The 27,884-nt window shown below is 35.8% G+C and overlaps 2 protein-coding genes across 2 annotated transcripts in view; both read left to right on the top strand.

The window, feature by feature from the left end:
- LOC109076273 (ras-specific guanine nucleotide-releasing factor 1) overlaps nt 1-24,163 on the top strand; it is a 44,123-nt gene extending 19,960 nt beyond the window's left edge. The window contains exons 4-27 of the mRNA XM_042743959.1: nt 2,078-2,170; nt 2,504-2,757; nt 4,010-4,089; nt 4,233-4,426; nt 4,846-4,955; nt 5,777-5,895; nt 6,439-6,599; nt 7,801-7,864; nt 8,075-8,217; nt 8,347-8,429; nt 8,513-8,761; nt 13,055-13,425; nt 14,539-14,658; nt 16,967-17,137; nt 17,232-17,338; nt 17,499-17,611; nt 17,770-17,830; nt 19,207-19,310; nt 19,641-19,725; nt 19,837-20,034; nt 20,247-20,326; nt 20,404-20,521; nt 21,274-21,342; nt 22,221-24,163. Of these exons, the coding sequence (XP_042599893.1) occupies nt 2,078-2,170; nt 2,504-2,757; nt 4,010-4,089; nt 4,233-4,426; nt 4,846-4,955; nt 5,777-5,895; nt 6,439-6,599; nt 7,801-7,864; nt 8,075-8,217; nt 8,347-8,429; nt 8,513-8,761; nt 13,055-13,425; nt 14,539-14,658; nt 16,967-17,137; nt 17,232-17,338; nt 17,499-17,611; nt 17,770-17,830; nt 19,207-19,310; nt 19,641-19,725; nt 19,837-20,034; nt 20,247-20,326; nt 20,404-20,521; nt 21,274-21,342; nt 22,221-22,313 (3,240 nt within the window). The 3' untranslated portion in view covers nt 22,314-24,163. The remainder of the gene's footprint in view (nt 1-2,077; nt 2,171-2,503; nt 2,758-4,009; nt 4,090-4,232; nt 4,427-4,845; nt 4,956-5,776; nt 5,896-6,438; nt 6,600-7,800; nt 7,865-8,074; nt 8,218-8,346; nt 8,430-8,512; nt 8,762-13,054; nt 13,426-14,538; nt 14,659-16,966; nt 17,138-17,231; nt 17,339-17,498; nt 17,612-17,769; nt 17,831-19,206; nt 19,311-19,640; nt 19,726-19,836; nt 20,035-20,246; nt 20,327-20,403; nt 20,522-21,273; nt 21,343-22,220) is intronic.
- Nucleotides 24,164-24,770: 607 nt separating this feature from the next.
- LOC109076347 (pro-cathepsin H-like) lies at nt 24,771-27,604 on the top strand. Its single transcript, XM_019092075.2, has 12 exons — nt 24,771-24,996; nt 25,290-25,321; nt 25,442-25,547; nt 25,643-25,713; nt 25,792-25,896; nt 25,996-26,082; nt 26,321-26,376; nt 26,493-26,574; nt 26,651-26,719; nt 26,789-26,895; nt 26,984-27,109; nt 27,242-27,604. The coding sequence occupies exons 1-12, from the start codon at nt 24,921-24,923 to the stop codon at nt 27,315-27,317; spliced, it is 993 nt and encodes a 330-aa protein (XP_018947620.1). The 5' UTR covers nt 24,771-24,920; the 3' UTR covers nt 27,318-27,604.
- The last annotated feature ends 280 nt before the right edge of the window (nt 27,605-27,884 follow it).

The following is a 27,884-nucleotide window of genomic DNA, read 5'->3' as shown; positions in this document are numbered from 1 at the left end:
ATAACAAATTTTGTGCTTAATGCACTTTAATTGTGCAGAAGTAGTGCTGAAGTACAACTAAAGATATGCTGAAGTTTATTGCAAGTATATTTTAAGTACACTTTAAATACCTTGTATTTAAAGACCGATATTATTCAAAGATCATACATTCCTCATCAATAATGACATTAAAATACATTTTAGGCTTAATATTAAGAAATGTAGAATGCCAAATAAAGTTTAAATATAATTTTTAAATCAAGAAGTTTTGAGTGATATGTCAGTAAAGATGTGAACAGATTTTAACTATACTTAGTATAAAATAATTTTTTTTAAACTATATTACATTTATACTATTGTATAACTGGCATTATTATGGAATAAAATAAAAACTAGTATAATTGGAAAAACTTAAACTAAAATACATTTTAACTTACAAATAACTAAATAACACAAATTACTTTTATGTTTTGATACAGAATATATTATAAAGGTTTCTCATGCACTGTAAATAAAAACCCTGTGGTTGCCAGAAATTCTCTGAAAAATATATTGTGACAAGATATTTTAGGAATTGCAGGTTGGCATATAAGTACCTGTATATTTTTAAAACTATAAATTTCATGAAGTGATATAATATTAATGTACCAATCTACCTCTGTCAAAATCTGCTTTTTACTTTAAAATATACTGCTAACCACTATAATAATACAAGTGGCATGTGATGAATCAGAGTTTATTGTAAATGGCCTGTATATAAAAACATGGCCAGTACTTATATAGAAACAAATATACACAAAAGACAAAACTCCATTGATAATGCAATAAACATGAATAGCATAGCTGAATAACATAAAATGCAACAGAAAACACCCTAATGTATATTACTGATGGCAAAGGGGAAAAAAACTATTTAAAGAAAATATAATCATATTTTATTTAAATAGTGGGACTTCTGGTAATGTCCTGTTACTTTTGCCATAAATTATATGGCAATTCATAGTTTGTGCTTCCAAAACCATAAATGTTACATTATTTTTCAGTAACATTACATGTAATGCAATGTTAAACCATTTACATTTTTGGAAAGGTAAGGTAACTTACAGTTAACCAATTAACAGGTTTTACTTTAACACACATGATAATGTTTTTCTGAAAAAGACAAACTTTCTCCAATGACAGTACAAAATTTTCCACCAAAACTCCAAAACCTTCAACATTATCCATAAATCTATAATATTTAAATTCTAGGTGTGCTCTAGCTCTAATTATACATTTAAAAAACACAAGAATATCAGTGTTATTATTTTTGCTTTATTTTTATTTTTCTTGTTACATAGATTACTTTAGCTTGTCCCAATAGATAATTTAAAATGATCTAATAAAACTAATATCACGGCATATACAAAAAAAAAAAAAAAAAACTAGTCTGCCTCTCTTATCCACTAGTCCATTGTTGGATGACTAGTCAATCATCGCGACCCATATTACATGCTCATTTCTTTTCTGAAAAGGAAAATAGTAGAGAGAATGAAAAGTGGTGTGAGAAGCATTTGGTTTTCAAGAGCTTTCTCCAGACTACTTTGCACTTCACTTTGCATCTCTGCTCATAAAAAAACGGCTCTCCAGGAGAACTATGATCCCTGCTGTATTCTTCATCAGCCAGATCAAATAGTCATTTTACTTTAAAGTGCAAATGGAGCTGGCTGTATGAAATGGTGTGCTGAATATGCATGACCCCAGATGTATTGTGTGCGTCGCATCCTTGGTCCACAGCATAATAAACTCTTTCAGTCCGTGTCCAATAAATGGAGCACTCAGACTGTGCTAGCCAGCTCCCGTCTCTTTTGTGTCCCCAACGTTTCCCTTTCAAATTGCAGGGCCATGTAATAATTTGAAAGTTTGTGCACCCTAAGCATCGGAAATCACCCGAGTGGCATCTGAGAGCTTTGATAGGGCGAGTGTTTGTGCCACACTGTGCTGGCACTGATTTGGCCTTACTCAATCACTTTGTCAGCATGCGGGGAAGTATTGAGGGAAGGAACTTTTTTGCAAAAGAAGTGTTGACTCTGCCATTTTTATCGCTGTTTTGTTGCAGATCGCTGCAATGCTCAAAGACAATGAGAAGATTCAGTCGAATCCCACCACTGCACCTAGTGATGATGATTCAGAAATCAAGAAAATCAAGAAAGTAAGACTGGCTTTGAATCACATAGCTCTAGCACAAAACCTAGTGAGCTGCTACATAGGTAGCACCCTAACTGTTATTGAACCTCATATGTGACTATATGTACACTATATTACATATTACATACACATAGCTCATTGAAATGCAAAAAAAAAAAAAAAAAATTGTTTCCTATGTTTTAAAATAAGTTGCTCACTGAAAACAATTATGATTACTTGAAATGCAGCTTAGTTTTGGAACAGAGCAAGTTTCTTATGTTTCATGATTGGTCAAGGTATTTTTTGATGAGTATGATGTGATTCTATTGATTGATTCTTGTTAATGCTACTGCTCCAGGTGCAAAGCTTCCTGAGGGGTTGGATGTGTCGGCGAAAGTGGAAGACCATCATTCAAGACTATATCCGTTCGCCACATGCAGAGAGCATGAGGAAGAGGAACCAAGTCGTCTTTAGCATGTTGGAAGCAGAGGCTGAATACGTCCAACAGCTCCACATTCTTGTCAACAACTTCTTGAGACCGCTTCGCATGGCTGCCAGTTCCAAGAAACCACCCATAACTCATGATGATGTCAGCAGCATATTCCTCAACAGGTAAGCACCAGTTTCAGCTAGAAATAATCTGTATGCTTAGCAGGAGAAACATTTCAAATGAGTTCACTTTATAATCTCAATTGTTTCTCAAAGCAATTAAGATATATAAGGACAGATTAAACTGTCAGTAAAGACATTTTACAAAAGATTTCTCTTTTATTTTATTTTTTAAATGTTTTTTCTTTCTATTCATTAAAGAATCCTGAAATTCTAAATCCTAAAAATTCTAATTTAGCATATTAGAATGATTCCTGAAGAGTCATGTGCAATGTTGGAAAGGTTACTTTGGAAATGTAATAGGTTACCCTATTTAAAATGTAATAAGTAGTGGGAATATTTCAGTTACTTTATTAAAGTAATGTAACTGATTACATTTGATTATTTTTTGATTACTTTTCTAAATTGCTAAGGAATGTTTTCAACTGTTAATCATTTTTAAACATTTAAAGCATGCAGGGTTAACCTTACAGTAGGACTCAACACTGATTATTGTCAGACTTTCAAAATCCTTCATCATTTGAATTACGATCATAATAATTTAATATGAAAACACAGGCACCAAAAATCAGACATTAGCCCCTTTTTTTTACTTTGAGTTAGTTCCAAAGGGTAGAATATAGATTTAGAATGAGAAGATGACAGGAAACATTGGAATTTAACAATGCTTTGGAAAAAAAATCTTAATCTTAGAAAATAAAGCATATGCATGAAACTAAATAGGAAATAAAACAGTTATTAAATAAGCATGTGTCCTATTCTGTGTCCTAAGCCCCTGAAACATTGGTGTCTAATAACTAAAATAAAACAATTCAATACCAGAAAGAAGTCCCAATTTTATACAGTATGTGTGTGAAAATATTCAGATGTAATTCCATTTGAAATATTTAACATTTTCATAAGTAACTGTAATTTAATTACACCTTTTATTTTTCACAGATTACAATTACATTTATTTTGTAATTAAAATCTATAATTCTGTTACATGTAACTAGTTATTCACCAACACTGGTCATGTGACACTGAAGACTGGACTAACGGTTTTGCCATCACAGGAATAAATTACATTTTAAAATATATCCAAATAGAAAACAGTTATTTTAAATTCTATTAATATTTTGCAATATAACTGTTTTTACTGTATGTTTGTAAATATAAATGCTGCCCGGGTGAGCATGCAGTAAAACCGTATAATCATATAATAATTTACAGGAATAATTGCATTGTTGTTTAAATGTGCTGTTTGTTTCTGCAGTGAAACCATAATGTTTCTGCATCAGATATTCTACCAAGGGTTGAAAGCTCGAATAGCAAGCTGGCCAACATTAGTCTTGGGTGAGTGCACTGCCAGAGCATTTGGCAACCAACAGCAAAGAACATTCTGTAGACTCTTCAAATTGCAAACTAGCTTTTTTCAAAAGGTGCCACAGATTTGAGGCCCATTCACACTGATTCTGATCTTCCTTCCTGTCCTTCAGCCGACCTATTTGACATCCTGTTGCCCATGCTGAACATCTACCAGGAGTTTGTACGTAACCACCAGTACAGTTTGCAGATCTTGGCCCACTGCAAGCAGAACCGCGACTTTGACAAGCTGCTTAAACAGTATGAAGCCAAGCCTGACTGTGAGGAGCGGACACTGGAGACGTTCCTTACTTACCCCATGTTCCAGGTGAACATAATCTTTCATTCAGGCTCTCATTGCCATGCAATGAATCACAAGCTGGCTAGTAGTACATGGCAGGTCCTCATGACCTTTTTTAGTTCCTTAAAGTAGAATTTTGTAGTGTATTCTGGTCCATAATGGCTTTTTTCTTGTAGAGTAAGCAGTTTCCATGTGATCTAGTCTAGCAAGGTCTACTTTGGGCTTTGCAGCGTTGGTAATAAATGTGCTGATGAGTGATAGCGCTCCCCTCTAAGCCTCCTCTGCAAGAATGCAGTGCACACTGTTAGCAAAGTTGTGTTTGGATTTCCATGCATGCACATGACTAAGTGTGGATATGATGAATGTGTTTGTTGCAGAAGGCAAAAAAAAAAAATCGAAAACTAGCCTCCTGTCTAACATTATGACATGTGCTTCTTGTCTGGCAGATTCCTCGTTACATACTGACCCTCCATGAGCTGTTAGCACACACTCCGCATGAGCATGTGGAGAGAAACAGCTTGGATTATGCCAAGTCAAAGCTGGAGGAGCTTTCCAGGTACATCAAAATGTGCCTCCAGCACACCCATCCATGACCAAGTGTCAACATTGCGACATCATTTCTCACTACTCACAGGTTATGGGCCTTATTCATGAAAAAGAAGCTGAATGAAGCTGTAATTCATTCCTGAAACCATATCATCAAATCAAATCAATTGCTAAATTGTATAAAGAGTGTAATTTTACTCACCACTGTTGGAACCAAATGGAACTGTAGTCTGACTGTGCAACCAACAGACTGAACATAACACCATGGTGCCAGTTTGAGGCAGGACTATGTGTTTGTCCAAGGGTTTGATAATGCCAAAGAAAGTGCTTTTAATTATCTGAATCACATTTAATAACAGGATTTAGAATTCTTTTTTTTTTTTTACTTATTTTATTTTTAGTTTACCATGTCATTTTAGTTTTCATTCTGTGATAATTTGTTTTCACTGTGTTTTATAGCTTCAGTTTATTTAGTCTTTTAGTATTTTAATGCCAAACTTAGTGTCTTAAAGGATATCCTTTAAATTTATCATGAAACCTTATCATTTAAGTGACATTTTCTTAAATTTACTATCTTGTGCTATTGCGAGTATTATCTAGTGGCATTTTCATGTTTAATGAAGACGAGTCTAAAACCAATATTGTAATAATTTTTGTTTGATTTTAGTTAATTTTAGAAACATGAAAATGTTGTTTTAAATATATTAATATAATATGTTTGAATATGTTTATTAAAATATGTATTTTTTTCTGTTAAGAGTAATATCAATGTTTAAAAAAAAAACATTAAAAAATAACATCTGTGAGTGCTAAAATGATGTACCTCCACAGAATCATGCACGATGAGGTTAGCGAGACGGAGAACATTAGGAAGAACCTCGCTATCGAGCGTATGATCGTGGAGGGCTGTGAGATTCTCCTAGACACCAGCCAGACCTTTGTCAGACAAGGTGAACTCCCAACACAAACACACACACACACACACCTCCTGAGCGCTCTGCTGAAAGGGGCCACAGATCCCTGATAAGAAGACGTTTGGATTCTCCTTTCCTTCTGTTCTTTTCTGCAAACTGTCACTCTTGTCACCTCTTATTGTCAAGCCCCCCACCTCTTTCTTCTCCCCTTCCCACTCCAAGGCTTTGCTGGGCTGCCCTCTTTTCCTTGCCAGCACAAAGCAGAGCGATAACTCAAAGGATTGGGCACCCTAATCCTGCTAGTCTCTATAGAGCACAGTGTGTTCAAAGACCAGACCAACTCTTTCATTTCCAAGTGTAATCACATTTTTACCAGTCAAACCTGGTGTTGAGCCTGAGATCGGAAATGTCACTGATGCGCTGCAGGATACGAAGACACAAGGAAACTGATAAGAGTCTGATAAGAACATATGTCAATCCAGTATTTCCCCATGTGCTGGCATAGTATTTGTCTGCTCTGCGTTTCCAAGCTTTACCTGCAGGGCTAACGCATCCTGCGCCTCCATGCATGTTTTTCAGGATCTCTGATACAAGTGCCCATGAGTGAGAAGGGCAAGATCACCCGCGGCCGACTAGGCTCTCTGTCTCTGAAGAAGGAGGGAGAGAGGCAGTGTTTCCTCTTCTCCAAACATCTGATCATCTGCACTAGAGGCTCTGGAGGAAAACTACACCTCACCAAGGTCAAGCCTCACGCACTTCATTACACAGTCTTTAAAAAAGTACATACTAGGCTGGGGTGGTATGAAGAAGATATATATGGTAGGTCAGTTTTAAAGCTGTTTCAGCACATATTTTTCATTCTTTTGTTTTCATTCATTTTTAGGAGATGAAGGAACTTTTCTTAGATTTATTAGCTATTCCATTAAAATGTAATAAAATAATAATTAAATTAATCTAAAAATAATTGAATAAAATAAAAAATTAAATAATCTTTTAGTAGTAATAATAGTAGTAGTAGTAGTAATAATTTGTAGTAATAATTGTTTTTTAATGAATGGCCAACAAATGATCAACCTTTTTAAAAGCAGTTTTGAGATAAGTAACTTTTATATGATTTTAAAAGATTTTAATTCACTTTGCCACATGGAAATATAATAAAAATAAATATAAACTGAAATTAATAGACAACAACAATAATAATAATAATAATAATAATAAATAATGATAAATATGCATTGCTTCTTTGAAATAAAATAATAAATAATAGAATAGAATAGAATAGAATAGAATAGAATAGAATAGAATAGAATAGAATAGAATAGAATAGAATTATCTACTAATTAAATAACAGCAACAATATTAATCATGTTTTGGTGAATGATCAGCATATTATACATTTTTTTCATAGTATTTTTAAAACCTTTTTAAACCTAATTAAACCTTTTTTCTTTTCATTTATCTATACACCATGTAGTGCAGTGTTTTGTGGTCTCATATTAAAAATGTGCTTTCACAGCAGAATTATCCATTGTAATATATATTTTACAAAAAAACTTGAAATCTGCCTGCAGCTATTTACTGAGACATATATTTCAGAACATTTTTTTTTTTGGGGGGGGGGGTCTGTTTATTGATTTTCTGTTTGTTTGCTTGTTTGTTTGTTTTTAATTTACATCATTCCTTAATTTCTCAGAGGATGATTTTTGAATGTATCAGGTTCCTTGTTAAACCAGTGAAATGTTATGTTGTGCCCAGAAAAGGGTGATCACCACCTTCAGCCGACTGTAATTTTACCACATTCAATAAGCCACTATTGCTCTTGGTCTGTGGTGAAATTCAAGAAGGAGATCGTCCCTGTAATCACTGTTTTAGTGCGACTGCTATTGATTATTTGATAGATTCTCAGAGCATGTCTGACTGTTGCTTGTCTCCGGATGGCAGAATGGAGTGGTGTCGCTCATTGACTGCACACTGATAGAGGAACCAGAGGGCACAGATGACGAGTGTATGTATCAAAACTCTTGATTTAATCTTAAACGTATCATAAAATATCTGCAACAACAAAAGAAGGCTCACATTTTGACTCTGATAAGAGACCTATGTACTTACCCGCACTGAAATTGACATGTTATGGAAGTAGATCCAACCACAAATCTAATCACAACAGACCGCCGCTAGATTTATTCCAGAGGATCGTTTTCTTTTTTCTCTTCAGCCAAGTCAGACAAGAGCGGTCAGGACATGGAGCACCTGGATTTTAAGATTGTGGTGGAGCCCAAAGACAGTCAGTCCTTCACCATCATCCTGGTGGCCTCCTCACGGCAAGAGAAGTCAGCCTGGACCAGTGACATCAGCCAGGCACGTCTGCTCACATCAGATAACACTGAGTGATCCACGCAGCCCTGGGCAAGACCTTCGCCTTTTACTCGCATCCTGTGGTTCAAATACTGTCCTCACGCTCTTTCTATCTTTCACTCTTTACTACAGTGCATAGATAATATTCGTTGTAATGGGCTGATGATGAACGCCTTTGAGGAGAACTCTAAAGTCACTGTGCCCCAGATGATCAAGTAAGCACTTCTTCTGACACTGGAAGTCATTATGCTTTTATAAATGTGCAAATCACTTCTAAAAATCTGTGTCACATGTTTAGGTCCGATGCCAGTTTGTACTGTGATGACGTGGATATCCGCTTCAGTAAGATGATGAACTCCTGCAAGGTGTTGCAGATCCGCTACGCCAGCGTGGAACGCCTGCTGGAGAGGTTGACCGACCTGCGCTTCCTCTCCATCGACTTCCTCAACACCTTCCTGCACTCCTACCGCGTGTTCACCAGCGCAGACGTAGTCCTTGACAAACTCATCACCATATACAAGAAGCCTATCAGTGCCATACCAGCCCGGTGAGCCACACTGATGTTTTTTTGGCATACAAAAGATGAGATCACATGGGATGCATAGGCTTATATATAGGCATATATATATTTCACAGGAATACATTATATTATATATAAGTATAATAAAAATAGAAAACTGTTGTTTTAAATAGTTTTATTTATATTAATATAATAATATTTCACAATATTATTGATCAAATAAATGCAGCCTTGATGAGCAAAAGATACTTCTTTAAAAAACATTAAAAATCTTGAATTTCAATTTGAACAGCAGTGCATATATTAACGTTTATTTACAATTTAGTTTTCTATAATAGATTTTAAAATCCAGTTTATTCCTGTGAGGGCAAAGCTGAATTTTCAGCAGCTGTAATCTTTACTGTCTTCAACGTCACATCATCTTTCAGAGATAATTCTAATATGCTGATTTGCTGCTCAAGAAACATTTCTTATCATCACAATTAATAACAGTTGTGCTGCTCAATATTTTTGCGGAAACCGTGATACATTTCGTCAAAATTCTTTGATGAATAGAAAGTTTTAAAAATTTGTAACGTATTTACTGTCACTCTTGATCAGTTTAATGCATTCTTGTTGAATTAATTATTCATTTCCAGAAAAAAAAAGAAGAAAAATCCTATTAAACCCAAACTTTTTAATGTAAATATATATATTTTTAAAAAGTCTTGAAAAAAGTAGTCAACCTGTTTAGTTGGTTGTTGGAGGACCTATCATGATCCATCTCTAATCCTCAGCTTTTTTTATGGACTTGTATTTTGGCACACATATATAAATGCACATGCAGCTCTTCATAAGCAGCAGGTTTTTGCTTTGCTGGAGTTGTGTTCTCGTGTGAGAGAGAATGAGCAGAAAAAGCGATTCAGTGTGATATGAGAGAGGTCACACCAGTGTTTGTCACCCTATAGTGAGAACAAGCGAGTGTCTGTGTGCGTATGGGATAAAAGGAGAGAAAAGAGAGTGAAATAGAGAGAAAGCCAAAGGGGAAGGGAGTGAGATGTGCTGGAGTTGCTAAAGCCTTGCGAGAGGTCACACTAATGCATGTTGCCCTGCTCTATGTATGTGTGTGTTCTGCTGGAAACAGCAGTAATTGGGCCCTGCTTCATCGCCTGCATGCCTGCCTGACTGAAGCATCTCAGCGGGGCTCTGTCGCCATCACCTTAGCAACCGGCCACTCTGCTGCAGGACCCCACCCTCCGCCCGTGCCGCATCTGCGAGATGAAATATTAAGTGTGCACGTTTTGCAGCCAGAGCAGCCTCTCTCACTATCTCTCTCTCGCATGTCTCGCTTTCTGCGTCTCCTCCTCCGGTTGGCTCCGGAGACGGAGATCCAGGCAAATCGGTAAGAACCGGGGACCTCCCACACACCCACAGCCTGTAGCACCCACTCTCCCCTGGGCAGACTGCACGGCTCTGATGCCTCCCCAGACCTCCCCCGCTCAGCTGCCCTGTTTCAGCTCCAACGGTCACCCAGACTGTCATAAGAAGGGCTATTTCTGTGCAGGCATGACGTGTAGGGGTGGCTCGATGTGTGGGAAAGCTTCTCTGCAAGGCTCTCCAATCTTATAGAGAAATGTGAAGAGTAGGCTGTTTATGCTCCACAGAGGCGCTTCTCTCTGTCAGCGCATATACCCTGAGCACACCGCACAGCGCTGGGAAGCCATTATGGGCTAAATCATGAGCTGCAATGAGAGGCAAAGACATAACTGTTGTCTTTTTGTAGGCTAGTGATGCGCCGATGGTGGTTTTCTAAATCTGCACTCATTTAAAGGTGAAGCGTGTCATTTGGTGTCTGTAGTGACACTGAACTGTAAAAAATGAGTGTTTTTTCAGACAGGCTCCCATTGGTCGGAGTGTTAGCTTCACATTGATCTTCAAACAAACAGGGTCATTTAAAATGATTATATTTTGCTTAACCAATCATCTGATCACATGAAATGAGACAAAGTCATTTGTATTTAATGATTTAATGAGTGTTTTACTGTGAAAAAAAAAATGTTTTATAGTTTTTAAATGTTTATTTGTTTGTGAATCTGAAAAAAAAAATATTTCAAGGCCCTGGAAAGGTTATGAAAATAAACATACATAGATACAGGTCCTTGAAAGTACTTGAATTTATTTTGTGCAAGAAGTTTTCTGGAAAAAAAAATCCATATTATTCCTTCTGGTTCGCTCATGTGTCATTTCGCCAACACTTCGTGGCCTACGCATACTAGCTTGCTTGATTTACGTTAGTTACGTGCATTTACACATTACGTTAAGTGTTACTTTGTGTTGTATGTTGCCATGACATTCAAGCACCAAAAAAAGCCCACACACTCCAAGTTCTCTTTAATTGAAAAATATTAATTTTCATGAATTCATAGGCTACATGGTTGCAATAACATTTTAGTTCAAAATTGTAAATTTCATTGTTTTTAAAAAAAGTTTCATAGATGTTCAGTTGTTATAATTTCAAATTTTATGCCATGTTGTATGTAATTTCACAGTATATTCACCTCCAAAATTACTACACCACTTGTGCAGTCTCAATTCTATAAAATTTACTCAGGCCAATGCTTTGTTTATAACATGCATGACATTTTTTTATGAAATTAAACTTTATTTTTAGAATAATTGTACATAGGTTAAGCAAAACAAATATGATTCTTTCTGAAAATTTTACCATAAAAAAACCGGTAGCAACATTCTAGGTTTAAATTGACAGTTAAATAATGCTAATAATAAATAATATAATGTTAATATACCAGCCTACTGAAGTACTGAAATCTTTTTTGTACCTTTGTAATACACTGATAACCACCAAATGCAGGTGGAGATGAGAAAGTCACATGATTAACCAAAACCTATCACAAGCATCTTTTAAATACTAAGAAATATAGAAGTGCACAGTGTCATTCACACAAACACTAAACACCATCATGGTAACACACTTGAAACTTAAATAATGCAATAAACATTCATTTAAGAACATTAGGTGTACCACACAACCCTAATATACAAAACTAACAAACAGAATATCAGATCTCTGTCATAAGGCCAAAAATAAATACAAAAAAAAAAAATGCTTTTTTGCATACAGTAGTTGTGTTTGACACATGAAAACTGTAACAATGCATCTTACAAGGTAACATGATGTAACCTTGCTCTCACTTGAAATGTGTCTCCACATCAAATCCTTGAATTTGAGGGTATTGGACCTGGAAAGTCCTTGAAAGGTCCTTTAATTTGAAGTTAACCAAGGTGTGGGAACCCTTTTTAAACTATCCCAAATGTGTACTTGCACATTCACGTTGTGTGGAACGCACATAGAAAAGGAACATACGTTTGTAACCTCGCCAACAGAAATCCGTCTTATTGATAAGAGATCCATCAGGAAAATTCACTGGCTTCATTACACTGCGTATTCATGCAAGGCTTTTCTTTTTTTGTGTGCAGAAGCCTTTCGGCGTAGATTAGGTTGCAGACAACACTAGCGAAGCCATGAATTATGCCATGATCATGAGTTATGCTTGATTGGCTATGAAAAGCTATCGATTTAATTTTTATCAAACTATCATGTTTGTTTTTCAAATCAACTGGTCACAACTGAAAGCCAAACTCAGAAATAACTTGTATCCATCAGGCAGCCAATAAAAGGCCTATAAAGTAATTACAAAATTAAATAAATGTTAAATAAATGAAAGTAATGGAGAAGCGGCCAAATCAGTCAGCAGGACATCGGGATTTTGCTGACTGGCTGCGGGGCTGCAGGCTCTAATCTACATATTAAGCTGGAATGACAAAAAGTATTGAAAAACATTGAGAAAAAAAATTACAGTGCCACTCAGAAGTTTGGGTCTGTAGGATCTCTTATGCTCGCTAACAAGTATCTTAAGGTCAATCAGGTTGTATTTATTTGATCAAAAATATGATAAAAGCAGTAATAATGTGAACAATTATTAAGTTTTTAAATTATATATATATATATATATATATATATATATATATATATATATATATATATATATATATATATATATATAATTATATATATAAAAAAATTATTCTTATTTTTTTTATATAAAAAACTTTTAAATGGTACTGTATTTCAATTTAATTTGAAAGTCTTTAAAATTTTAAATTGGTTATCTGAAATTGCATGTCCATATTTGACAGCCTCAGGAGGTTTAAATCAAGACAACATGGTCATTTAATCATTTACATTTAGTCATTAAGCAGACACTTTTTTCCAAAGCGACTTCCAAATGAATTAAATCAACCCTCCTTTTCAACACATAGATCCCTGGAGCTGTTTTTCGCGAGCAGCCAGAACAACAAGCTCCTTTACGGAGAGCCACCGAAGTCGCCCCGTGCCAGCCGCAAGTTCTCCTCCCCACCCCCGCTGGCCATCACTAAGACCTCGTCCCCCAACCGCCGCCGCAAACTGTCCCTCAATATCCCCATCATCACCGGTGGGAAGGCTCTGGACCTGGCTGCCCTTAGCTGTTCCTCCAATGGCTATGCAAGCATGTACTCCTCCATGTCCCCTTTCAGCAAGACCACGCTGGACATCAACAAGCTCTACGTGTCCAGCCCCATCACCAGCAAGATTCCTGACGAGGGCGAAGGCAAGACGGACAAGGCTGATGAGGTTTCGCTGTGCAAACAGGGTGAGGTCATACTGCAAATTAGTTCACCAAAATTTCAGTTGACCATAATGGTTTCTCGAACACAGCATGAACTAATAACACAGTGCTTTTATTTTTTTAAATTATATTTATAATATTTAAAATGGTAACACTTAAAGCCTTTATGTATAAAGCATTATAAAAGTAGTTATAAAAAATTATGCCTTGTAATGCACCTTACAATGCATTGTACAATCTCATGAATAATTGTAACCACAGTTAATACATTATAACACTAATACATGTTACACTATGCATTTTAAATTTGGTTATAATTATTTACAACAAGATATGATGTATTACAATGTACATTATGAATAATTATACTGCATTATAACCTTTAATAACCCTTTAAAATGCATTATATGTAAAGGATTTAAGTAAAGGGTTACCAAAATATTTTATATTATTAATAAATATTATTAATTAATTAAAAAATATATATATAAATATATATACTTATATATATATATATATATATATATATATATATATATATATATATATATATATATATATATATATATATAGTACTGAATATTTGAATACACACATCTGTGTGGGGTGGGCGATTGGGAAAGGTCTACGAATCGGGACTGAAACTCAGGACGCTTGAAGGGCAACAGCACTATATGTTGGCGCACTGCCCACGAGGCTAATGGCACCAACTATTATAGTATTTGTTGATATTTTGATTTTTTTTTCTTTTTTTTTTCCGATTTGCTGTTTTCATTCTAAGAGTAATTTTGTTGTGCCTATTATTTTTATTAGTTTTTGTCTTTTTTGTATTATAATATTGGTTTTAGCTTTTAGTTTTACCATACTTCACCCTAACTAAACGAAATAAAAAATTATCCCAGGCTTAAAATAAAATACTTTTTATAAATATATTTTATTTCAGTTAATGTTTATTTTATTTCAGGTTTTATGGTTTTAGTTTTATTTTGAGTTAAGGATACAAACCCTTTTTAATCATACCAGTGCTTTTTAAATGCAGAGTGCCAACTCTCACAATATGGTGGGATTATGTTATTTCATGTGTTTGATATGTTATGCATATGGATAACTGTAATGCCAATGACTGATTTTCTCTAGACATTTCAGTGAGGGAGGAAAGCGACAACGACCAGATCCAGAGTGACGAGGCAGAGGCTGAAGTGTCGCCCACCAAATCACCCACCACTCCCAAAAACGTCAAATGCAAAAACTCCTCAGGTAGAAGACACTCTGTCCTAGACTTCCCTGCCATGTTGTTATCGCTCACTGACATGAAAACCAGAGCACCTGCATCTCATGCTGACAAGCCACCTGCACCCTTCAGACCAGCCAAATTTTGCATTTATCAGTGCCTCAAAATGGCAGACTCGCTGAGTGTTTAATTCAAATGTCCAGTAACATTCAGTTTATTTTAAAGGTTTGAATATTTAGCTATATGTAAAAACTTCAAGTTCCTTAGCATTTGAGATGTCGCTGTATACTGCTCGTTTTTTGTTCCCACGTGTCGTTCATGTTTTAAAATACATGCTGTATCTGTAAACGTCTGAAGTGATCCTGAGGACGTAGATGGAAGCCTCGCAAGACACGATTCATGCAAAATCTCATTAATTCTGTAAGTAAAAAAAAAAAAAAAAAGCTCAGGGAAACGCCAAAGGAGGCGTGAGTAGGTGTTTGGAAAACTTGTGCCATAGCAACCATTAGCATGTATTCTCTCTGCCACCCCGGTTACCGGGTTTGTTTGAGTGCAGTCGATGCACTGCAGCAGTACTGTCTCCTTGCTTTCGAAACTAAATTAAATGGGAGTTCAAAGGTCAGTGATGACCCTGTTGTTTCATATGTGTGATGCAGTATTGCCATAAAGCTTTAGAAGGCTGTAGAAGAATAAAGCATGTTTCAGTTACCCTTAGGTTTTTTTTTTCTAAACCTTTACTGAAGCATGCAACAACAAACTAGTTTTCTTTAAAATGCTGCTTGTTATTTTTCTGAGTGTGTATTTTAGACATAGATCTTTGTGAAATGATGAGCTATTTTTAGTCTCAACCATCTTGAGAACCAGAGCCCTGCCTATTGTCCTGATGAAGACGCAGTCTGTGATTTTATGTTTCGTACCGCCACCTGCTGGATGCATAGATGCTCTACATCATCGCCGCATCATCACTCTTATGCTACAAAAATACATTTTTCATATGATAACATAATGCATTAGCCTGTGGAAAGTGCTTTCATGTACAAAACTAACAGTATGGAAATATGCGCTTATTTTAGTCTTGCTGACAGTCTCAGACAATCTGGGTTGTCGTTTTTGTTTAACAGTTGTTGGGTGCAGTAGATACTTGTGACATTTTCATATGTCATCATCGGAGGCTTATCCATTGTGGAGATAATGTCACTGCCTCCATTATTTCTGCATGAGACCATCTTGTCTTGTTTTACACCTGCTGTACCCTTAAAGAGGAAGAACACAGTGAATTCACATTTACAAATTTTTGTCTGGACCTTTTAGTTTTTGGGCTACCGGCAGTTGACAGTTTATAGTTTAAACAATGGTATTCTTCTTAATTCAGCTCAGATCTCTTAGTGTACAGTTTTAAACTTTGTACTGTAGATCATTGTAGGCTTAATTGTGCTGTTTACTTATTTCTTTTACTATTTAATTTATTTACTTTCTTAAAATATTTAATATTGACGTTTGAAAATCGTCTTTATAAAAAAAAAAAAATAGTTCTTAGATTTCTGACTGTCCTACTGTGTTGCAAAATTGTAGGAAAATTGTAATATTATTAAAATTGCTATATTACAATATGCTCTTTATTAGAATTCTATTGAATGAGCCACATCAGAAACTGTTGCAAAAAGTGTGCTGGTAAAATTGCTACATTATTTTGCAGTCACAAACACAAATTTTATAAAAAAATTAATATTACTTGTTTGTTAAAATTTCGGTAATATTATATTATGAATTCAGCTTGAATATCTTAGTGTACAAATTATTATTTAAGGCTTAGTTGTGCTGTTTACTCATATTACTTTTTTATTTTTTGTACATTTTGTATTCTTAAAATATTTCATATTATTGTTTGAAAATCTTTCTTTTAAAATAGCTCTTAGATTTCTGATTGTCCAATGGTGCTGCAAACTGACTGTTAATAAAGTTATTAAATTACTAAATAACTGCAACCATAAACAGCCTAACACTGTGATCAATATTACTTAAAATTTAATGAATATTATGTTTTTGTTGTTATCATCATTTTATCTAATAGTAGTATTATCAATAATAAGTTATTACTCTTTATTGGTTTTTTGCCTTGGCTTACATTTAATTACATGTTCAGAAAAATGTAACTGACAGTGATGGAATCATCTTAATATTGCACACTGAAGTATGCAAAAAATTATATTTATTTGATTATAATTGGTTTTGAGTAGCTGACTCATTCTGAAATGAAAGCTAAATTAACGTGGTATTAACCTCCAAACATGCATTTAACAATAATGTGTTCTGTTTGTCTTTCTCTCTGGGCAGAATTCTCTCTGTTCTCATACAATAATGGCATGGTGATGTCGTCCTGTCGGGAGCTGGATAACAACCGTAGCGCCTTGTCTGCCGCTTCTGCCTTCGCCATTGCCACTGCTGGTGCCAACGAAGGCACACCAACCAAGGAGAAGTACCGCCGCATGTCTCTGGCAAGCACAGGTAGGATTCAGCAATCTATTTCAATCTCTCGTAGGCTGTGGATATTTGTCGCCTGGCAGAAGAGGGATTAATGTGAATTTCGATTGGTTATCAGGGTTCCCCACGGATCAGAGGAACGGAGATAAGGAGTTTGTGATTCGTCGAGCAGCAACTAACAGAGTTCTCAATGTCCTCAGGCACTGGGTGTCCAAACACTCGCAGGTGAGATGAAGTAAATATTATACACTTTTAAAAATAAAAGGGTTTTGTAGCAACACCATCGAAGATCAATTTTTGGATTCCCAAAGAACCTTTCACTGATCAGTTCTTAAAATAAACATTTATTTTTGCATACCTGTGTATTGTGTGTGCATGTTTATAGGACTTTGAAACCAACACTGAGCTCAAAATGAAAGTGATTAGTTTCCTGGAAGAAGTGATGCATGACCCTGAACTTCTTACCCAAGAAAGGAAAGCCGCTGCCAACATCATAAGGTGAGTAGAGTCTGTCTACACCCTGACAGAATCGATCCTCACATGTCCTCACATACAGTATCCTGTCCTGCAATATTTTAGACTTCTGTGATCTGATAAACGCTTGTTCATGTAATTAAATCAGTGGTTTTGCTTGTTTTTTCTTTCTTTTTGGACAGGACATTGACACAGGAGGATCCTGGTGACAATCAGATCTGTCTGGAGGAGGTGCTACAGATGGTGAGTGGGGAGATTCTGGGTCATCCTCCAAATTACTCAACATTTCAGTGCTAAAACGATCAGAACTTCAAGTTTGGGGTCAGTAAGATCATTTATTTTTTTGGAAAGAAGACCTCCCTCACTGATATTCTCAAAATGCAATCTTGTGATTTATTACAATTGGTTTCTATTTTAATATATTCATTAATATTCTTTTATTTATTTTGTAATGGCAACATTGAATTTTCAGTAGCCATTACTCTGGTCTTCAGTGTCACATGATCTTACAAAAATTATTCTAATATGCTGATTTGATCCAGAAACATTTCTTTTTATTATAAATGTTAAAAATAGTTGTGTTGCTTAATAGTTTTTGTGTAATCTGTGGTATTTTTTCATGATTCTTTGATGCCTAGAAAGAATCAATAGGTTTTTGTTGTTGTTGTTGTTGTTTGGGAAAAGAACTGTTTTGTTGAGTCTGGTCTCATGAAAATGCGTATAAATAGTACGGCAAATAAAAACAAAAATTCATAGTATTGATACGCAAAAAATGACTGAAGTCTCGAGAAGGCCGCTGAAACCTGGGGGGTCACCTGGCAAACTGAATCGCGTAGCCGAGTCAAACTGTCCGAATGAGCCAGCGGGTCGGGTAGCGCGAGCCACGCTTCCAATCTCAGTGCTAGTGGCACCAAAGGGACAATCGACGCACCCACGGTGGTGCAGTGGTGGGAAGTCATGCTGGATGGCACAGCTGGCTCATCACAGCAGGACTCCCCGTGTCCCCGGGGCGACTGGCCAGAGATGCGTGGAGAGGCAGCGTGTCTCCGAACTGCGATCTCTTGGCTACTGGCGATAGGGGCATTGTGGCCAAGAGTGAGGAGGCAGCGCGTCGCTCACTGTCAATCCACGAGCCTTATAACCTGGAGGAAAAGGAAAGTGATCTTTTTTCGAGAATGTGGACCAGCGGCGGAACAGAAACAAAACGGAACAAAGGATTCTCTGCCTGGCCCTCCTCTGGGGGAAGGAATGGTGTTGCTCTCACCATCTCCTGAAAAAGAGCAGCTTCCCACATCTCCGGGTTTCCCATGTCAGGGCAGCTAGGGACACGTCCTCAGCTCCTCAGCGTAAAACCTGATGAGTGGATGCACCTGTCACCTATTTATACCCGTATGCACGGGGAGTGGTTCAGGAATGCAAAATCCACTAGCCAAAATTTATTGAGGCTCTCACATAAACCCCCTGTATCATCACGACATAACTCGTAGTGACCGACATATAGGGACCTCCTCTTCTGGGTCAAATTGTATTATAGTGTATAGTATATTTCACTATTTACCAAGGTGTGTAAACTTTGCTGAAATTCAGTATCTTATCCAACGAATTGTTTTGTTATATAGGCGGAAGGAGGAAAGTCAGAGCCTTTCGAGAATCATTCGGCTCTGGAGATTGCAGAACAGCTCACCCTACTGGACCACCTTGTTTTCAAAGTCATACCATATGAGTGAGTGTGATTATGTTTCATTTTATTCATTCTTTAGGTAACTAGAGCGTAAACTGATAGTTCACTCCAAAATGAAAATTATGTTATAAATGTGTTTTTACATGAATGATATGAGGGTGAGTAGACCATTTTTCATTTTGAGTGAGCTATGCATTTTACAAGAAAAGCTTAATGACATTGTTTGATTAAATTCAACTTAATACTTGAAGATTTGTGAAGAAATGTGGTATTATAAAAGGATATTATAACCTATTTATGAACATGCCATCATCCCTACAGTAAGTTACCTGTGTGCTTTTTTCTTACAAATGTGTTTATTGTCATGAACAGGGAGTTTTTTGGTCAAGGATGGATGAAGAACGACAAAAATGAGAAGACACCTTACATCATGAAAACGACAAAACACTTCAATGATGTAAGTGTTCAGTGTGAAAACATCTGGTCCTAGTTAATTTCAAAGTTGTTGCAGTGTTCCAAAAAAAAGCATAATGAACACAATGTCGATATACCTCTGTCTCTTTTAAAGATCAGTAACCTGATTGCTACAGAGATCCTGCAATGTGAGGATGTTAATGTACGGGTAGTAGTGATAGAGAAGTGGGTGGCGGTGGCCGATATCTGCCGCTGTCTCCATAACTACAATGCCGTGCTGGAAATCACCTCATCCCTCAACCGCAGCTCCATCTTCCGTCTGAAGAAGACCTGGCTCAAAGTATCCAAACAGGTGGGGAACTGCCTAAAAAAACTCTTCAAAATTAAATGAATAGACTTAAAGGAGGACCAGTGCAGTTTAAGACAATAAAAGAATATTTACTGGACTCCTGTTGATTCAATATTGATGAACTGTTATTTGATGTTGTTAGATCTGAAAGTATGTGACAACTGAAAACAGACTGAAAACATTTGACACACTTTATCATTCCATTTAAATCAAAGACTAAAACAGTCATTGACAAGCTGCAGAAGTTGGTCTCATCTGAAGGAAGATTCAAGAACCTCAGGGAGGCCTTAAAAAAGTAAGTTTTTTAAAATCACCTGCAGCAAGTAAGTGCAGCATGGCTAACACTGTATTTTTTTCTAATACTTCTGCTAGTTGTGACCCTCCCTGTGTGCCATATTTGGGAATGTACCTCACTGACTTGGCCTTTATTGAGGAGGGGACGCCCAACTACACAGAGGACAACCTGGTCAATTTTTCCAAAATGAGAATGGTAGGTCTTTTTTAGATGCATTTCTTTAAAGGGATACTCCACCCCAAAATGAAAATTTTGTCATTAATCACTTACCCCCACGTTGTTCCAAACCCGTAAAAGCTCAGTTCGTCTTCGAATTTAAGCTGAACAGAATTTAAGATATTTTGGATGAAAACCGGGGGGCCTGTGACTGTCCCATTGACTGCCAAGTAAATAACAGTCTCAAGGTCCATAAAAGGTATGAAAGTCATCGTCAGAATACTCCATCTGCCATCAGACGTGCAACTGTTTTCTTTCAAATCAAGCTAAATACACGTAGAAACAGCGCATCCTTGTGGCGCGGATGATACAGAAGAGCGTACACAGCATAAGGTGATAATGAGAGACACAGAGGAGACCGTTGACAAAGGAATTGTTGAATAAAGTCATTATTTTTGTTTTCTTCGCTTACAAAAATTGTTCCTGTCACTTCAAGTAACCAAGATTGCACGTCTGATGGCAGATGGAGTATTCTGACTTTCATACCTTTTATGGACCTTGAGACTGTTATTTACTTGGCAGTCTATGGGACAATAACAATCCTTCCGGTTTTCATCCAAAATATCTTAAATTGTGTTCCGAAGATGAGCAGAGCTTTTACGGCTTTGGAACGACATGGGGGTAAGTGATTAATGACAAAATTTTCATTTTGCGGTGGAGTATACCTTTAATGCATGTGTGGGGAAGAGTTAAAGATATAATTTCGTTATCATATTTTCTTCATTTTACAGATCTCCCACATCATCCGAGAAATCAGGCAGTTTCAACAAACGGCATACAAGATTGACTACCAGCCAAAGGTATTGAAATTATGTTGGTTTGTACTGACAAAATATGGGGTTTCATGATCAACATGCACTAGTAAAATTTATGGTTGCTAAGTTTGCTATGTTTTGTTCTGTACATAATTATATTCAGATTAAAAGTAGTTTGAACTGTAAAGGTCCTTGCACACTGAGTATGAAATTTCCATATGTTTTCTTTCCTTTTTTTTTTCATATTTGTCATCCTTTCCTATCAAAATGCTTGCTACAGATGCAAAAACACAGAAAATCGAACCTGGTCCGAATTTTTTTATGACAGATGAAAGTTTCAGAGGCAATGTGTAAACATGATTTACACAATGTGAGGTCGTACATATTTTTTAACGCTTTGAAAATTTTGGAAAGTGCAAAGACCTTTAAGTCCAACAGAATGCAGAAACACATTATGGAAGCTCTACAAAACCATTTAATCACAAAATCTGACTTCATAAAAACTAACCTTCACTAACATTAATTCACTGAAAAATTAATGCAAAACTAAAAGGTATTCGAAAGTAAAAATCAAACTTGGTTGCATTTATGAGAATAATCTCTCTTTCTACATTCTTAAAATCTTAATTTAATTTGTTATTCATTTGAATTGACGGTTCCATGAAGAAGCTTCCCATTGGACAAAAACGTTCTTTTCTAGTGAAAAAAAAAAAAGTTCTTTAGATTTTGAAAATGTTTTGCACACTTAAAAAAGTGTTTTTTAAAGAACTTGTTCACTAAAAGGTTATTTGTGGAACCTAGAATTGTTCTTCTGTAGCATTGCTTTGGAATCTAGAATGTAGGAAACTCAAACTGAGAATTGAGCCATGGTTGTATTGAAGAATCATATTCAGTATGAAACTGACACCCTATTTGTCTTTCAGGCAGCACTGTATTTACTGGACAGAAGCTCAGTAATGGATGAAGAAGGCCTGTATGAAGCCTCTCTCAGAATTGAGCCAAAAGTGCCCAACTGAGAGAGGCTCTGCTGACGTCGACACAATGTACAGACACCACGCTCTCTACAGTATACATCCATATGTTCTGTTATGTAACATGATTATTACTCCTGGATGTGTTTCCTTGTTTTTCAGTCGTAACCAAATGTTGCCTAATTGTTTCAGATCTTTCACCGAGAACTGATTTCAGCCTTTGTTCTTTAGGGAATCATATTTTTTTTCCAAATCCAAAATATGCTTTTGACAGTACTTAAAACAGGATATAATCCTAGTTCAAGGTGTGGTTGTTTCTTTAATTAATTAGGCTCATCCACATCACTTTAATGAAATATGAAAAGCCGGCAGGAGCATTTTGAGATTTTAATAGATGCATGTAACTAATTTACAGTATATGCATACCATGTAGCAATGTGGAAAGGTGATATATTACTGTATACAACCAAGCATATAGAAACACTTATACTGTTATAATCAATGTCACTGTACTTAGCAGAACCAACTCCAGCATTTTACATCTATTTGTTGTGATAATTAACATCCATCCCTTGATTTCTCAAAGGGTTGGTTGAAAATGCCTAAACTGCCATGACATTTTTTTAAGAGTTTTGGCATGACTTAATAAAGCTGACAGTGAATAGCTTGGTAATTATATTACATAAAAAAGACTTAGAATATGTCTCCTATTGGCCAATAAGGATTTTGTTCTGTTCTTGCATGCAAAGTTTATTTTGCAGAAATCTTTTTTTTTTAAATGATTTCCTCACCTCAAAAAAAATTGACTATTTCTTCTTTAAAAGAAGCAAGATCTGCATTATATTTTTTTGAAACTGGTCATTTCATGATTGTTTACCCATGCAATGTTTCCCGTTTCTCACAGCCACATTTCTTAGCATTTTGGGAAAAAGTTATTCTGGGTTCAACACTATCCGTCTACACCAGAGTATCCAGCTATTGTACATTTACAGACAATCTATGTCCTTCTTGCTGTTCCAGTGATTGTGGAACGTGACTGAATATCACTTTGTAAAATGCATTGTCGTTTAAGAGTATGATCAAAAGTGAATGACCTCCCCGCTTGCAGCATACAAAAGGTATTTTTGTAGTCCTAGAATAAAGGCATAGGGTTCTCCATCCTTACCTAAAAAGAAAGAAAAAGAAAAAAACAAACAAGCGTAGAAACGTTTTTTGTACAATCATTGTCAACTCGCCACACAGAAAAGTATTCTGTATATTTTGTACATGCAGCCCTATGTATTTCTTAACATACTAGTTTAAAGCACACCTCTTTAAAGCGTTGTATCCTATGCTTACACACTCAATGCTATATGATTTGTGATTTTGAAACCATGATTTAGAGGTAGAGGACTTTAAAGTGTTTTTGCATATACTGTAATCCTGTCTATAATCATTCTCTTAGCAGGAATATAGTAATGTAGTGCTTATTCTGTGAATATTTGTATGTATTTCTACTATGTACAGTCTGGAAACACACTAAACTCTCACGTGGCAGGCATGCAACACTGTATCAGCCAGAAACTTTAAAAAGGACTACATATATATATATATATATATATATATATATATATATATATATATATATATAGATCTATATACATACTGTATACACATCTATGTGCACATACTCTTATAAATGATATATAAACATACAAACAAACATTTTGCTGTTAGCAATACCCAGTGGTATGAGAATTATCTTTCAACCCTTAAGTTTATTTCCACGGCTCGGGAAATATTTCCAGTTTTGTACAAAAAAAGAAAAAAGAAATGAACAGAAAAAAAAGAAAATTAAATAAACTGTATGTTTCCTGATTACCTCTTGCTAATAAATCTATTCTATCTCAGGGGGATATTGCTTCCTTGTATGTGTTTTTTGTCATGCTCACTTCAGTTGGCTCTCTTAAAAATTGGGTCATAAGTGTAGCTATTATGTACAATGATACAGGCCTCATTTATCTTAAAACGGCAGGTTTTTAGTATTTACATTTATGCAATTAAGCAAACAGTGTTTGTTTGCTCTGATATTATGCTGCCTTATATACAAAATCACCCATTACATAATTGTAAGACTTTATAAATAGCTTGCACGTGGATCATTTAGGCCTATATAATTTTTTTATTTTTTATTTTTATTTTTTTTGTAAAAGAACAGTTTGATCATATATTTATGACACTTTTGTGTTCATAGTATAGGGTTGTTTTCAGGAAAAAAAATATTGGGTGTAAACCAAACCCCTGTTTGCCTTAAAGACTGGCCAAAAGAATGTAGGGCTACTGTAAGCTAAACTTCTATAAGTAACTCAGTGGCGTCACACATCTGGTCATGTGATGTCAACATTGCAGCTCCTGAGGAGGCGACCCGCTACATGTAAAATAAAACGGCTTTATCGGAGTGCACATTTTACTGATATATCTCAAAAATGCTGCTCATTTCTTTGTGTATAACGTTTTAATTATCAAAGGAATGTTGAGTGCACCTTTAACCCGAAGAGCAGAGTACAACGAAAGCCCTCCCTCGTGTAGGAGGAGTGCTAAAGCGCTCATGTGATGAGATCTCACATAATGTTACTGTAATGCTGTTGTTATGAGCTGCTAGCAGGGTTGAAGATGAACAGGCTGATTTTACCGGTTCTGTTTGCAGTTCTCTATCAGGTGCATACATTGCCACTGCACACTGAGGAAGGTAAATTTTTACACCAAGTTTTGACTTTTTTCTTTCACGTGGCTACGTGCGCCGTTCCGTCGTACTTTCGCTTTTGACTATTTGGCGCTTACAGTCTTCAATACAAATGCATAACAATGACCACTTAGACTTATAGGCTATACAGCATAGGCTATAGCTATATATAATACAGCATTTAAAATAGATTTTATGCACTAAAATGCAAATGATTAATTAATTTAAACTTTATAAATGTACTTTGGAGAACTGTTGTGTGCATTAAAAAATGAAAAATAAATATTTATTTGTTACAGATGAGTATCTTTTCAAATCATGGATGTCTCAGGTAAGACTAAGTTAATTGTAAGGTCATGTCGCAACACAAGGAAACTTAAGGCGACACTAAAGGAAGGAAGTAAAGATTAGAGGAAGGAAGTAACTTTATTTATTCTTTTTAAATTTGCAGTATAACAAAAAATATGAGATAAATGAATACTACCAGCGGCTACAGACATTCCTGGAGAACAAGAAGAAGATTGAGCACCATAATGCAGGAAACCACAAGTTTTCAAGTATGACTGATCTAATCTAACTTAATGAAGTCTTTGTTTTAAATCAGTGTTCTGAAAATGATGAAAATCACATAACATTTCTGTGCACTTTACAGTGGGACTGAATCGGTTTTCAGACATGACCTTTACTGAATTTAAAAAGTCCTACCTCCTGACAGAACCTCAGGTATTATTTTTAACAGCCTCGTGATCAATGAGGAAATGGGAAAATACCACAATTCATGAATATTTTATGTCCTGACAGAACTGCTCCGCCACTAGAGGGAACCATGTGAGCAGTAATGGGCCTTATCCTGATACGATTGACTGGAGAACGAAAGGACACTATGTAACTGATGTCAAGAACCAGGTAGCTTCCTTATCTTGCTATAATAATCCTCTATTGTACTTACAATTTATTAGTTTCGAAGTAAATAGTGCTAATGCTTAATCGGTGACACTATTTCAGGGAGCTTGTGGTAGCTGCTGGACTTTTTCCACCACAGGCTGTCTGGAGTCTGTCACTGCTATTTCCACAGGAAAACTCCTACAACTAGTATGTAAATGTTGCTTTTAATTTAACAGTGATGGTGAACATTGATGATTAAATATTAATAATGTATTTTGATTCAATTTAGTATCAACATTGTAATAAATATTTAATTTGTCCATCCTTTGGCAAGTTCAAACAAACCCCAAAACAGCACATTAGTAATAAAACATAGCTGTAATTTATGAAACATCGGGTTATTTTGTCTAACCTCTTCTTCTTCGTATCATGCATTGTTTTACAGGCAGAGCAGCAGCTTGTTGATTGTGCAGGTGCTTTCGACAATCATGGCTGCAATGGGTGAGTTAGACAAAATGTTGAATAAATTCATCTTGGCTTATTTTATGGTTTTAGGAGTAAAGTCTAAACTGTAAAACGGTCTAAACAACATTTTACATCCCGTCACCGCTTTTTAGTGGCCTCCCAAGTCACGCCTTTGAGTACATCATGTACAACAAAGGTCTTATGACAGAACAAGATTACCCCTATAAGGCTATAGTAAGTATTTTACCATTTTAACTATTGTTTATTTATAAAGTGCTGACATTTGTTCATACTCTACTTGTTTTTGTAGCAAGGTGAATGTAGATTCAAACCAGAGTTGGCTGCTGCCTTTGTGAAGGATGTTGTAAACATTACAAAGGTAATGATCTGTTGTCAGATATTATGAAAACTTCATGTCTTCAGTCTAACTGTAAATTCCTGTTATTAGTATGATGAAATGGGCATGGTGGATGCTGTGGCCAGGTTGAACCCTGTCAGCTTTGCATATGAGGTGACATCTGATTTCATGCACTACAGAGATGGAGTATACACCAGGTTAGGATGAAATATATGTACATTTGCTGGATTTATTTCTGACAGTTCATGGGATTTTTTGTAATGTTATAACTGTATTTTTTTTTAGCACGGAGTGTCACAACACTACAGACATGGTGAACCATGCAGTGCTTGCTGTGGGCTATGCTGAGCAGAATGGAACTCCATACTGGATAGTGAAGAACTCCTGGGGAACCAGCTGGGGAATTAATGGGTCTGTTTGCATGATTTACTCAAATGTTGTGCTGCTGTAAGGTTAAAGAATATAGTATATATAATAAACTAAACCATACCACCAAGCCAATAAAAAAACAATAAATGTGATGTCTTGTTATTTCCCATACAGATATTTCTACATCGAGAGGGGAAAGAACATGTGTGGACTTGCTGCATGTTCATCCTATCCTTTACCTTTGGTGTAAAAAACTGAAAAGTATTTTCTTACACCATGAAAAGGGAGACAAGTTATTACAATTACACTTAAACAAAATCATTTTATGCACAATGACTCGTTATAGTCTATACTAGCTTTCAGTAAATAAGTTAAATAATTAACTTTACATTAAAATAATGATTTAGATTAATTAAAAATCTGCATTTCTATTAATATGCTTAATGTAGAAGTTGTCTACTTTGTTAAAATTAAGAATTTGTAATATTCATGTTTGCAACCAAAATTATTGTACTGAAATAAATATATTCTCAGGGATTTGTGTGTGTGTGCGTGTGTAGAATATGTAAATAATATGCAATTCCACAGCAAACCAGTATGTGGCAACATAAACCCACATCTAATGTTTGAGCTACAACAGTGTGCGCCAGAGAGAAAGCAGTAATTTATGTACTTATTAGTCTAAGTTGAGACACGATTAAAACGCCACTCAACAAAAAGAGGATGAAGAAACGGAGAAAAGATAAAAATGCTGCTGAGGTACAACTGAAACGGGACAAAATTTATGTTGCAAGCTTAGCGGAAGTGACGTTACTGG

Source organism: Cyprinus carpio, chromosome B18, assembly GCF_018340385.1.
Source record: "Cyprinus carpio isolate SPL01 chromosome B18, ASM1834038v1, whole genome shotgun sequence".
NCBI lineage: Eukaryota > Metazoa > Chordata > Actinopteri > Cypriniformes > Cyprinidae > Cyprinus > Cyprinus carpio.
Note: the sequence above shows the minus strand (reverse complement) of the source record. Positions and strands in the feature narration are given on the sequence as shown.